This window comes from Aethalodelphis obliquidens, unplaced genomic scaffold, assembly GCF_003676395.1.
Source record: "Aethalodelphis obliquidens isolate GAN/ISIS:26980383/991018 unplaced genomic scaffold, ASM367639v1 scaffold39, whole genome shotgun sequence".
In the NCBI taxonomy this organism is placed as follows: Eukaryota; Metazoa; Chordata; class Mammalia; order Artiodactyla; family Delphinidae; genus Aethalodelphis; species Aethalodelphis obliquidens.
In genome coordinates, this window is record NW_020837983.1 from 315547 (window position 1) to 329962 (window position 14416).

The following is a 14416-nucleotide window of genomic DNA, read 5'->3' on the forward strand; positions in this document are numbered from 1 at the left end:
AGCCAAAGACCACCAGGGACACATCTACAGTTGAACCAGTTGGGTTTATTTATTTTTTTGCATCAAGGTAGGACACACACCATGGGATATCATGGGGTGTCTCTGAAAAAGTGTGTCAGAAAGGACCTATTATAGTATTTGGACTTGGATGGTTTGGGAGATGGTCTAAGGAAATGGGATTGGATACTGTCAGAAAGCACAGGCCATTCTATGAAGGAGGATCTCAATAAATCTTACCTATAGTGAGGGGAGACTAAAATGAAGTTAAAGTTGTAACTGGTAAAGAAATAGCCACTCATCTGGGCCAAGAGCTGGGTTGTCAGGTACTTGTGGGTGACAACCGGAAACTTGTTTTTGTCTGTGCTTACACAAAATTGTGAAGTGGACTTGCTTTGTCTCACCTTCTGATCTCAGAGTAAACTTGTCTGAGGTTGGTATTCTGTGAGATGGTTTATGTCTAACAGATTAGCATGGTCTACCTGTGAATGCCAGGCCAGGTTCCGAAAGTCCAGTCCTGGTCTGCTTTTTAAATTTCTCAGCACTTAGAAAATGCAAGGCACTTAGTAAACTCTCAATGTCACATACCAGTCACCAGTCTGAAGTTAGGGCTTCACAAGCAACCTCTTTTAATCTTAACAATAATCTTGAGTTAGGTATGAATTATATTCACATTTTAGAAATGAGGAAGAAATGTGATCTGTGCTTATGCAGGATGTCAACAGGTACATTACATTAAGATGAAGAATGATAAACCAGAGATCTGCCCTTAATTCTGAAGTGAATATTATTAATCCCTTAGAGAGAAAAAGCAAAAGCAGGAGGGTCAGAGCCCCGCTGTCTCTCGGCGATAAGATAAAAGTCGATGTGTCCTTGGAAACATCAAAGCTGCCCGGAGTCTGCAACTTTTATTAGATTTCAGCCACTTCCCCTTAGGAATATGGAGGCTGTCTTAAATATATTATTATTCTGATGATGTGTGGTTCAGCTTGGACTTAAACATGCACTTCAGGAGTAGACATAAATTACTGAAAAGGCATTAGCACTCCGGCAGTGTATACATGCCTTTTGTTTCTGCAGTCTTTAAAACTTTTCTGGCACAGTAATTCGTCCACCAACACAAGGACATATAAACCGCCATTACCAGCCCTATAAAAAACAATCGGGACAACAAAGGGAAAGACAGCAAGGAAAAGCGTGAGAGAGGCAAAGCGAGGCAGCGCCCTGGGGTTCACACCCGGGTGGAAAGGCGCCAGGCGCCTCGGCCTCCAGGGCCCGCCCGCTCCTAGCCCAGCCCCCATAGCTCTAGGATTTCTGGCCCGCCCCCTGCATTTCCGGCCAGAAGTTGGGAGGCTCTACATGGCGCTGCTAAGCCGTGTCCTCTTTGTTTGGGGCCGCGGTCCTCGGCGGGTAAGGCGGTGCTGGAAGGGCCGAGGGTCCTGCGCTCTCCCCGCAGACGCCCTGTCCGGGGGACTAGCGGAGCGAAGCGCAGAGCGTGGACTCGCGTTACCAGGGCGCTAGGAGCGAGGACAGGGTATCTCGCGGAGAGAGGACAGAGGACTGGGGTTTCTGGGGAATCTCGCGAGGAGCGGGAACCCGGGGACTGGGATGAAGTGGGAAGGTCGCCTTGGGTTGCTGTCGGAGGAAGTCCTGGTGTATGTTTGTGTTTGGGGTGGGGATGGGGGTGGGGAGGGCACGCCGTGGTTCTCACTGGTTCCCATTCCTAGTAGTTTCAAAGTTGTGTGTAAGTAGAAAGAGAGGACGCTGTACACACCGGCCTTTAGAGCTCTGAGTGGGAGAGGGACGGGGTGGGGAGTGGGGCCCAGCGGGAGCATTGGCCTTATCTGTAGTTTTTTATTTTTTAATGAAGGAATTCTTTCAATTGTTAGTCCAGTTAAACATTAATACAAACATATTCACATAAAAAACTTCCCTTCCTAGAGATAATGCTGGGCGAGCTGCATCTCAGGCTGGCTTCCACCACTTTCACCCTCATAATTTTGTTTTGTTTTGTCAACATCTCTCCACTAGACCAATAATCAGAATAAAGTGTGCAAGAGAAGACAGCTGGAGGGGGGAAGAAAGAGAAAGGAAAATAAAAAAGTCATATCCAAGACAGCCCCTTCCCCCAACTAAATTAAAAAAAAAATCTTAGTGAGCTAAACTAAACGAAACCAGAGTTCACAATTTCCTTAGCCAGGTAGAAAAATTAATCTGCCAACTGTGAAAAAACTTTTTTTTCAGTTAGAATGGGCAGCCATGGTTTTCTTTTTTGAAAAACATGGACAAATTGCAAATGTTGAACACAAGGAAATGGTATAATGAGTCTCTGAAGTAAGAAAGAACTACCTTTTAAACAGTGAAATTTGTTCAAGGCTAGGGTTTTGTTGATACTGTTTTCTCTTATAAAGATTTAGGTTCTAGGTTATTGTAAAAGAAAGCTACATTTTCAGATCCCTTCTTAACTCTCTCATTTGAATCCTACAAAGACTCTGTGAAGAAGAAAAGTCTTCAGAGAATTTTTTTTTAAAAACACAAATCATTAGGCTTGTAGTAATAAGGTCACACAGACTGTATCCCAGCTCTTCTGACACCATTAGACAATACAGCATGAGAGGGAGAAAATGAACTCATTTAAAAATTAACTGTAATCTGACAGTTGTGAAATTCCTTTGCTTAAGAAAAATGGAAGTTTTGAGGATGGGGGTTTGAAGGCAAGGGAGGCCCTTATAGGTGGTGTTTCTCTCCTTCCTGGCACATGCAGGCTTGGGTGTGAATTACTGGGAAAGGAAAAGTCTTCACATCTGTTAAGTGGGAGATTGTTCCAGGCAGCATAATGTTTCTGTGAGCAAATACAAGTTTTTTCAGTTAAAGCCCCTGATTTGAATATTTTAGTTACCAAGAAACTGAGAAATGTTTCATTTGTCATACATCCTATTTATGAAGAGCTATATTGTGCTGGTAGCTAGTAGGGTTCAGTTCAGTGCAGCGTTTAATGAGAACTGGCTCTGTGCCTGCCCTGGGGATGCAAAGGTTAAAAAAAAAGTATGAAACTTGCTCTCAGTTTTTTTTAAAATAAATTTATTTATTTATTTATTTATTTATGACTGCGTTGGGTCTTTGTTGCGGTGTGAGGGCTTCGCATTGCACTGGCTTCTCTTTTTGCGGAGCACAGGCTCTAGGCACACGGGCTTCGGTAATTGTGGCACATGGGCTCAGTAGTTGTGGCTCGTGGACTCTGGAGTGCAGGCTCAGTAGTTGTGGCACACGGGCTTAGTTGCTCCATGGCACGTGGCATCTTCCCGGATCAGGGCTCAAACCCGTGTCCCCTGCCTTGGCAGGCGATTCTTAACCACTGCGCCACCAGGGAAGTCCCGCTTTCAGTTTTAATGAGGAAAACATTCACTCATTCAGTAGTTTATCAAGAAATGCTAATTAAGTGCCTACAAAGTGTTGGGCGTTCTTTGGCGATCCTTACTTGAAAAGTATCTCTACTGTCCTTGAGCTAATAGCCTCATGTGTATTTTTCAAGTTATGGATAATAACTCATGAATGGACCTTGAAATAATTTAGTGGAACAAAATGAGTTTAAGAAAAATAAAGTGGAATGGAGTAGAAAATAAAGTGGAATAGAGTAGAAAACCTAATGTAGTAAGGTTAAGTTTACTTTGTGAAACTTTTTTTTTTAAATTTACTGTTCTTCCTTTCATAATTCATTCTTTGTATCTGTGGTGCACATTGCTTTTTCTTTTTCTTTTTCCTTTTTTTAATCAAGAGTAATAACTACTATTTTTATAAAAATGATACCTGGCCAATATGAATTCAAGTAATAAATATAGTTAAATTAAAACAAGCAAAGTAACACATGTTCCCAAACTGGCCACCCAGAAATAACTGGGGTTAACATTTGGCTAACATCATTCCAGGCATCTTGTTTGTGCTGGTAAAAGGATGGGTAGATAGGCATAATTTTGCTTGGATGTATCACATTTATTTTTCCCATTGAACTTCATCAACATTGTTTCATTGTTTTCTGATGCTGATTATTGTCAAGAAGAAGTGTAAGGCCAGCTGTTTTTTTTTTCCTCCTGTTTGTGTTTTGAGTTTTCTTTCTTTCCTCCCTCCCTCCCTCTCTCCCCCTTTCTTTCCTTTCCTTTCCTTTTCTTTTTTTCTCTCTTTCATTTTTCTATCCAGAAAGCCTAAGAAATCTTTCTTTACCCATCTCAGAATTTCAGAATATAAGCTTGCTGGAGGCAAGGGTTTTCATGTGATTTGTTCACCTGGGCTGTATGCCCAGGTCTAGAGTAGTTCATAGCACAGAGTAAATATGGAATATCTGTCACACGACTGAATGCATGTACTGTGTTTTGTATAGGGCATATTTCTTACTAGATCCTCATTCAGAATATGTCTGAAAAATGATATTCTCGTGGGTCATCACCAGACATCAACAGACTGAAAATGCAGATGTTTATTAGAATGCGTATATGAACAAAGCAGTGTGTGCCTAGAGGAGGCAGGGAAGGCTTCATGGAGGAGGTGGGCTCCTAGAGCTCACTTTTGAAGGAGTTGCAGTGTACAGGATCCCAAAGGTAATCTAGATGTAAGGAATAGCATGTATCAAGAAGTGAAGGAGCATGACCTATTTTTAAAAATTCAAGTGTTTTGGCATTGTGGACTTTGCAAAGTATTGGAGTCAGAGAGAAGTTCATGGAGATGAGACGGGACAGGTTGCTGGGGGACCAGGGCATGGTGGGCTTCACTTATTTATGTGGCAAATTGAGCATTTACTATATGTTAGGCACTGTACTAGGGATATGAGCATGAGAAAAAGAGCTGATTCCTGCTCTCAGGAAGCTTAAGAATCTAGTAACATTATAGTTTATTATGGTATGTGTTATTTTTTTGCTGTATGCGGGCCTCTCACTGTTGTGGCCTCTGCCGTTGCGCAGCACAGGCTCCGGACGCGCAGGCTCAGCGGCCATGGCTCACGGGACCAGCCGCTCCGCGGCATGTGGGATCTTCCCGGACCGGGGCACGAACCCGTGTCCCCCGCATTGGCAGGCGGATTCTCAACCACTGCGCCACCAGGGAAGCCCATGATGAGTGTTCTTGATCTTAGAGGGGGTACAAATAAATAGCATCCCTCTTCTCCCATCTGAAAAACCAGAGTAAAGATGGAGGCCAAAGTACCACTTGTTACAGTTTGATTTTAGAGCCAGTGCTAACTGGATTTCCTGAATTAGGCAGACTTATCATCTGAGGAGGAACATTTGCTTTCTGAGGGCAGCTAGCTCCCAAGAGGGAGAAGGTTTAAGAAGGACTACTCATGCCCAATTATTCTCTCAAAATTTGCTGGTCAGATAAACCATTTCCAGGGGGACAGGGTGACTAAGGGGGCAAAAAGAAGCCTGGAGTTTAACTCAGCTCCCCTCCTGGAGCGAAATGAAACATCAGGATTAGGGAAGAAACATTTCCCATCCACAGTGGGAGAAGTGTACAGTTTTAAGGAGTATAGGGGCTTCCCTGGTGGCGCAGTGGTTAAGAATCCACCTGCCAATGCAGGGAACACAGGTTTGAGCCCTGGTCTGGGAAAATTGCACATGCCATGGAGCAACTAAGCCCAGCAGCTAAGCCCGTGCGCCACAACTACTGAGCCTGTGCTCTAGAGCCCGTGAGCCACAACTACTGAAGCCCACGCACCTAGAGCCCGTGCTCTGCATCAAGAGAAGCTACCGCAACGAGAAGCCCATGCACTGCACCAAAGAGTAGACCCCGCTTGCCGCAACTAGAGAAAGCCTGTGTGCAGCAATGAAGACCCAATGCAGCCAAAAATAAAATAAATGAAATAAATAAATTTAAAAAATCACTTTAAGGAGTATAATTTTTGGGTTTTACATATAAGCTGGGACCTGAAGGATTAGTAGAAGTTAGTCAGGGGGAGAAGTAAGAGTAAGAAAGTTCTAGGCAGGAGAGTGGCCTATGTGAAGGCCCAGACTAGATTATAGGTAGCAAGTAAGGAGGCAGGTGGTGAGAGACAGGCTAGGGAGCAGCCTGTGAGCCATATTAAGGAGTGAGAGCTTTGTTCTGAAGGCCTGGAAATAGGGGTGAGAATGGAGGCAACCTGGGTAATCTTCTCTCCAGATGAGAGGCCATGGTGGCTTCAACTAAGGAATGGCAGTACATGAGAGACTTGAAGTCTGGTGATATTTAAGAGATATATTGAGAGGTCTTGGTGATTGGTAGTAGCGGGTGAGGAAGGAAGATTGGGCCATGCTGAGGAAGTGAATGGCACCATCAGAATTGTGAGCAGGAAAGTATTATCATCAGGTGAGACTTGAGATGGGGATACTAGAGTGCAAGTATAAGTGGTAAGGGTCAGAACTAAGGGCGGTTGTTGGAGCTATTTAGGACTAAAATGAACCGAACTTAGTGGTTTGGGTATGTGATGTGAGATGAAGCCCAGATTTCTATTTTTGACCCCTGAGCTAAGGGAAATGTTACTCTCTGAGAGAGAGCATTTATGAGAAGGAGCCAGAGGGAAGAGAGGGGTAAGTGATATATCTTGAACATGTTAAAGCGCCTCTAGGACTTCCAAGCTGGTATACAGATAATTTGATTAAGTTACAGAGATGGCGGTGAGAATGATAATTCTGTTGGGAGTGTTAGGGAAGCCTCAGCCTTGAACGATGAATGTTGAGTGATGGTGGGGATCAATTTGTTTTTTTTTTTTTTTTTTTGGTGGGGATCAATTTGTATAAAGGTAGAGAGGTGGAAACAATTTGTGTTTGGGGAACCCTGCATATTTTGTTTTTTTGAGTATAAATTTCAAGGTGGAAAAGCAGAGGGAGATGAGGCTGGAGAGATGGACAAGAGCCAGGTCGTAATGACTTGCTGTGCTGGGTGAAGCTAAGGAATCTGGACTTTATACAGGGAGTCATATAAGATCCTTATACAAGGATCTTAAGGGTAGAAGTACCATGAGCAGGTTTGCAGTACTCTGGAGCACAGCATTGCAGATATGTTGGAGTAAAGGGAGACTGGAGGACAGAGACCACATAATGGATGATGTAGCATAGGCCCTTAGTATTTGTGAATGATGGAAGATAGGGACCTTTGAACTCAGGCAGTGGACGGAGAGTAAAGATACTGACTGGGGAGGTAAAATACATGGGACTTGGAGAGGGATGGAATATATTAGGTGAAGAGAAAGAGGATGTGAAGGAGTCACTAGAGGGAATCACATCGATGAATGGTAGCCTCAGAGCTCAAATATTAATGTGAAGAAATTTCAAAACAAACTCCCTTCCAAAACTATAACGCTAACTTCGTAATGTTAAAAAAAATCTAGATCTCAGATTATTCCCCACAGGTCATTATAAAGCACATCAAAAAAAGGAGGGGAATTCTAAAGTTAGCCAGGGTTTCCTAGAGCTCATATTAGAAGGCATTTCATTGGTGTTTGGCAACCCTTACTTCTTAAAGAAAATTCCAGGTAGAAAATAATCAATCTTAGCTGTCCTATAGTCTCTTCCTAAGATGATAACTTACTTTAAGATTAGAAATGCCTGCGTAAGTATAAGTAAGTTAAGAGTAAGGGGACAGCTATACTTTGATCCCTTCCAGCATGGGGAAACTCCCACATTGCATTGCATCTAAAACAGTGATAGAACTGTAGGCTTTCACAGTTTGTGAAATGATGTTGCTGTTTAGCTTTAGCCCTGATTTATTTTATTCTCTGTGCTTCAAAATTTTATTTCCAACTGCAGATTAGATATCTCCACCGGAATAGTCCACAGGCATCCCAGGTGGGGCATTTCTAATACAGAACTGGTTATCTTCAGTTCTCCACCTTGAATCTTTTCGTGTCAGCCCAGTCATTTCAGTAACAGCATCACTCCACATGTAGCTATTTAAACTAGAAAACTCTGTCATCTTCATCTCTTCCCTTGCTCACCATTTCCAGTTGGTTGGCTTCTGAGTTCAGGCTAATCAACATGTTAAATATGTGTGGTAAATGTTGTCTTGATTTCTGCTGTCCTCATTATTTCTCACTTAGACTAATGCCTTTTGTCTAACTCATATCTATTTCCTTCTAGCTCACAGTTAAATCTTATTCTTTCCAAAACACAAAGGCAATGCAAAAAGTAGCAGAGGTATTGAGGTGAAGGTGAGAGAAGTGGAAAAGGCTCTATCTGCCAAATGGCCTTGATCAAAGGGAGACACCTCTTTGTCTGCTTTTAGTGAAATAGGTCAATGTGTTGCTGAGGTTGGACTTTGAGGCAAGAAGAAATAATTGGATTAGGCAATATTAGGTACAATAGTAATTCACTATATCCTCATTTTCTGGGACCTTCCCATCTGCAAGTAATTTTATTTGCTAACTTCTTACCCCTTCTATGATGGCATCCAGTCTAAATCATCATCTCTTGCCTGGCCTGGCATAAAAACATTATACTTACTCTCCCTGCTTCCAGTCTTGCCTCCTACATTCCATTCTCAACTTAGTAGCCAGAACAATTCTCTAAAAACTTAAGGCAGCTCATGTCAATCCACTGCTCAAAACTTTGAAGAATTTCCCACTTGACTTGAGTATAATTGTAAGTGGTTGACTCAGCCTGTGTGATCCAGTCCCCTTTACCTCATTGACTTTACCTCCTGTCCCTCTTTCTCTTCCCTCCTTCTACTTCAGCCACACTCGCCCTCTGATTCTTTCTAATGTGCTAGGCATGCTTCCTTCTCAGGGCCTTTGCTTTTAGTTTTCCCTCTGCCTGAAAGGACCGTGCAACTCATCCCCTCACTCCCTTTAGATCTTTGCTCAGATGTCACCTCGGTGAGACCTTTGCTGACCACTCTATTTAAAATAGCAACACTCTACCCATATTCTATGCCTTATCTTTCCCACAGCAACATACTAGCTTTTAATATACTCTATATTTCACTTAATTTATCTTCCCTCCCCCCCAAAGATAATCTCTCTTAGGGTAGAATATTGTACCTGTTTTGCTCACTGCTGTATTGCCATTGCCTAGAACAGTGTCTGGAGCATAGCAAATGCTCAGTAAAAACATGCTAAAGATAAATAAAATGAGTTAACGCAATAATCATAATATCATGTTTATCTCTAATACTTTTTCATACAAGCAAATTCCCAAATCAGAACAAACCCTTTACAAGGGTTTGTTATGCTATGTTGTAACCTGTTACATTGTAGACACTTATTAGGAATTTTTATTTCAAATGTGATTATTTTTACCTTTATAACCTTTCCTCTATGAGGTTGAGAAAATGTTTTAAAATAATAAGAAAAGAAAGTTTATATGCAAATATCTTGCTTAATTTATCTTTCATAAAGTACCAGATAAAATTCCCTATACAAATCAATACTAAATAAATAAAAATTCATCTTAGTGCTTTTGGGAAATTAGGACACATTTTTTCTTTATTACTAGGTAACGATAAACTCACCAGCCTACTTGTGCAAATTTCCTGATTCATCATCTTAATGTAATAGTTCTGGAGTTGGTGGCAGCCTTAAGTAAAACTGCCATTTATGCAGAGAAAGATTATTGTAAGTTGCTTGGATTATCATGCTTTGGCTAAAGGGTACCAAAAAATGCTTTGTCAACACGAAGGTAAATGAAATATAATGACTGGCATGGAGGATTACCAGATTTGCAAATTTATCTTTCACAATTATTTTATACATGTTTTCAAATTTTATCTTTCACTAACTTTTTTCCCTGGTTAAAAAATCAAATCATATTTATTGAATAGATTTTGAAATTACTAAGAACCAATCAAACTAACAAAAAGAACAAATAATCTTCCATTATCCCATCACCTAGACATACATAGTAACTGTGAAAGGTAACGAATGGACTCTGAAGTCAGACACATCTTCGATTTGAATCTTTACTACTTATTATTATTTGTCTTTAAAAGTTAGTTACTTGACCTTTCTGTGCTTCAGTTTTCTCATCTATAAAATGGGAGTAACAATAGAATTTACCTTATAGGGTTGTTGAAAGTCCTTCATAGACCTGGCACATGGTTAATATTGAATCTACTACTAACTGTTGTTATTTTCTTCTAGTCTTTTTTCTAAGTATATATTTTTATTTATAGTTAAGAACATCCTGTATATTTCTTTTTTTACTTAACATCATATTATAAGCATTTTCTTGTTAAATTTCTAGTTGATGAATAGCCTTATCCTAAATCAGTGACAACATTTCTATTTCCTTAGGGTAAATTGTAGATATCTCAGAACAACTAATGGCAGCCCATTTAACTTATAAGAATGCTCTAGCAGGAAATTATCGATTCTGGAGTTTTAATCTTATAACCATAACCTGATGGGGAATATCAGATACCCGACTGGTGTGATCATTGAACTCAGTAGGAGCTCAGTGAGTAGAGGGAGGCAGTATACAAGGTCGTTATAATCTTGGTTTTGCAAGTTGGGCAACGTACTTAACTTTTCTGGGCCCCTCCTGAACAATGGGGTAAAAATAATGCCTATCTCATGGAGTGGTGAAGATTAGTTTCTAATCCTGATAAATGGTAAACACTTAATGAATATTAGCTCTTTATTGTTTGTTATTATGGTTAACACTTAAAAGTTTGTTTTCATAATTAAAAGTGAGAGAATAGCAGTGATTTTGACAAGTAATATGAGAGTAAGCTGTAAAATATAAGATAGGGCAGTATAAATAGTTTTCAGTTGAAAGTGGTTTGATTTTATCCCCCCATTTTAAATATAACAAATATTTTTATCTGTTCTAAATTTATTATCCAGAAGACAACATGGGAAGAGGCATTTGGTTTAATAAATCTTATAAAGGACTTTTTATAATTTTCTTCAGTGATTCAAAGATGGAATGTGATTTTTATCCAAATTATTCTTGTTAAAAGACAAAAATGCTTTATGTAAGTTTTTTTGAAGTAAAATTTAAGCTAAATACATAAACTAATAATGCTAGCATTTATAGAGTGCATTCTGTGTGCTACACAATTTTCTAGGTTTATTATTCATATTAGCTTATGAAATCCTTATAATGTCCTATGAGGAAGGTTCTGTTATTATCTCCAATTATAGAAGAAACTGAGGCAAAAAGAGGTTAAATAACTTGCTGAAGGTTACATGACTAGGGAGAAAATTCTGCCCTCTGTAGTCTAGCTCCAAAACCCATGCTTTTAACCACTCTACTATGTTACTTAACATTCCAACAGAAAAAGGATAAAAATTGATTAAATACAGTACCAATATGTTTACAGTAAGTTTGTGTTAATCTAAGAATTTGATTAATATTAAAGAGTATGTTTAAAAAAATTCATATCTTTTGTGGGAATATAAGTATGCAAATTTCAATTCATTTTTTTTCTTTTAGTTTTTTAGGTATGGAACAAAAATATTATATCAAAACAATGAAGGTTTTCAGTCTAAATTCTTTCCACCCTTTCAAAAAGTGATGCTACCACCAAATAGTTTTCAAGGAAAAGTAGCATTCATTACTGGGGGAGGTACTGGCCTTGGTAAAGGAATGACAACTCATCTGTCCAGCCTAGGTGCACAGTGTGTGATAGCCAGCCGGTAAGTCAGTCTCAGCAAGTTGCCTGGCAAGAGTCTATTGGTGAATAATTCCGTGCCACAATATTGAAAACACTATTTGCCAGAGTTGTTTGATTTGCGTCGTAATCTTCTATGAAATATCCTTTAGATTATTTAACTAAATCTCCTTGGAAAAAGTCAGTTATAATTTGTGATGATAGGGCTTCCCTTGTGGCACAGTGGTTAAGAATCCACCTGCCAATGCAGGGGACATGGGTTCGAGCCCTGGTCTGGGAAGGTCCCACATGCCGCAGAGCAACTAAGCCCGAGCACCACACTACTGAGCCTGTGTGCTAGAGCCCACGAGCCACAGCTACGGAAGCCTGCGTGTCACAACTACTGAAGCCCATGCACCTAGAGCCCATGCTCTGCAACAAGAGAAGCCACAGCAATGAGAAGCCCGTGCACCGCAACGAAAAGTAGCCCCGGCTTGCTGCAACTAGAGAAAGTCCACACACAGAAATGAAGACCCAAAGCAGCCAAAAATAAATAGAATAATTAAAAAAAATAATTTGTGATAGAAATAATGATTGATTATGGAACTGATGATATATATATTTCACAAATTCAGTGATAGAATTTTTTCTCTATATGAAGTTAAAAAGTACTATATTGAGGCTGCTTTGTTTTCAGTGAGATTGATTATAATTACTGATTCAGTGGATAGTTAACCTTGTACCAGGATAATGGATATAATGCTTCCATTTTCTATAAGATGGGCAGATATTTCAAAACAGCTGTTGTGATGAATGTAGGGAGGGTGAGACCATGTGGAAAGAATTTCTTATTTAGGCATGTCCCAGTACCTTATAACGATGTAAGTATAGAGGTTTAGAGACTGGTCAAAAAAATCTACCCCTTCTTCCAATTTTGAATAGTGTACAATTCTTAGGTAGGCTAAGTAGTAACCTGAATGACAAGTCACTATGTAATTTACAGGGGGCAAAAGGAATTTCTTTCAGATGTTGTTGTTTTTTTTTTTTTTTTTCCAGTACGCGGGCCTCTCACTGTTGTGGCCTCTCCCGTTGTGGAGCACAGGCTCTGGACACGCAGGCTCAGTGGCCATGGCTCACGGGCCCAGCCGCTCTGCGGCATGTGGGATCTTCCCGGACCGGGGCACGAACCCGTGTCCCCGGCATCGGCAGGCGGACTCTAAACCACTGCGCCACCAGGGAAGCCCTCAGATGTTGTTTTTAATGCAAATTGGCCAGAACATTTTTTTTCATGTTGTAATGTGTTTAAGAGTGTTAAAATATTATTTTTTTATAACACTACATAATTTACATTGTGTATTTTTTTGTGTTTCTCTCAAGAGCATAAGATTTTGACTATATATAGTTGTCCAGACCCATCAATTTGATCTAAAATCTACTAATGTCGATTTTATACATAACATAGTTTTTTTATAGTTTAGCGTAAGCTTACATCATTCCAGGAATGTATTTTCCTTCTCAAGCAGGCTTTGGCAAGGAAATACATAGAAATGAATATAATTAAGGAAATAATTTAAAATCTATGAGTAGATATAAAATAACTGGCTTAGAAGTAATTTAATAAATTAGTGTCACATATATGAAATTGCTTAAATTTAACTTCTAGAAAATAAATGCATTCAAACTACCTTGCTTGTAGATATAGCTTTTCTATTGTCTCAAAAATTCATGTCATTAAGCTGTAGATTCTTTTTTAATTTATGAAATTAAAAAGAAAAATATAACATGAAGTTATTTCAGAACTCATGCAAAGTACCATGTGTTTTTTTCTAGAAAAATTGATGTTCTGAAAGCAACTGCAGAACAAATTTCTTCTCAAACTGGAAATAAGGTACATTAAAAACAGTTACTTAAATCAGATTTAGGAATTATAGCATGCTTAAGTAATTTACTCATACTCATGGATTAGGAAGTCTGAAAAAATATAGGGTTCTTTTTTTCTCTTTGTTATTTTGCAGGTTCATGCAATTCAGTGTGATGTGAGGGATCCTGGTATGGTGCAAAGCACTGTGTCAGAACTGATCAAAGTCGCAGGACATCCTGATGTAAGTGTAATGGTGATGAGGCGAAAGTATGAGGCCTTTGATGTTGATATCACCTACCAAGATGTATTAAGGAAATAAAATATTGATGTGAGCAAATGCTGTGTTAAGAAGCAGCTATTTTCCATTGCTAGCAGAAAGCTAGCTCTGTTTAAACCAGGGAATAGATTAGGTGGACTGCTACACCATTTCCTTTCAGGAGTACTTAAAAAATACATTTACAATCATATAGAAAAAACGATTTTACTTTATTTAATAAGATTATGAAATAAGAGCTGTTATCCAAGAGCACAATATCTAATTTAAATGATTCATGCTCTTTGCTTTTTTTAAATAACTTAATTATCTCTGTCAGTGGAGGAGAATAATACAAACAAGGAAACCTACAAAAAAACCTCCAGATTTGTAAGACCTGAGATATGCATGGGTATTTTGCTTTTGTTTGGTTCACATATTGGAAAGAAACCATTTCTTCCAGTAGTCTCAAAGAGAGCACTTTTCTATGTTAAAGATATTTTCAGACAAACCGATAATGTATTACATTATTGGTGGAATAATAATATTGGAATCTTTATTGACACTGAAGAAGCAGGTCATCAACCAAGAATTTCATTAGCTAAATTAAGCCAAAATGATACCAGAAATTAAAGGCATTTTAATTAAGATTTCTTGAAATAAAGTATAGTCACATGGTAGATATGCTTAATCTATATTTATATTTTTAATAATAGACTGTACCCTAATTTTGAGGTGGGGATTAGAACTCTAAA

General features: G+C 39.3%; 1 protein-coding gene across 2 annotated transcripts in view; it reads left to right on the forward strand.

Annotated features, from left to right (window-relative positions):
- The first annotated feature begins 1309 nt into the window (after positions 1–1309).
- Positions 1310–14416, forward strand: part of DECR1 (2,4-dienoyl-CoA reductase 1) — a 50845-nt gene continuing 37738 nt past the window's right edge. The window contains exons 1-4 of one of the 2 annotated variants that reach the window (XM_027131370.1): positions 1310–1407; positions 11391–11593; positions 13378–13435; positions 13563–13649. In XM_027131370.1, the coding sequence (XP_026987171.1) occupies positions 1357–1407; positions 11391–11593; positions 13378–13435; positions 13563–13649 (399 nt within the window). In that variant the 5' untranslated portion in view covers positions 1310–1356. Of the gene's footprint in view, positions 1408–10905; positions 10930–11390; positions 11594–13377; positions 13436–13562; positions 13650–14416 lie in introns of those variants that run through there. The other variant, XM_027131372.1, reaches the window with a different exon arrangement.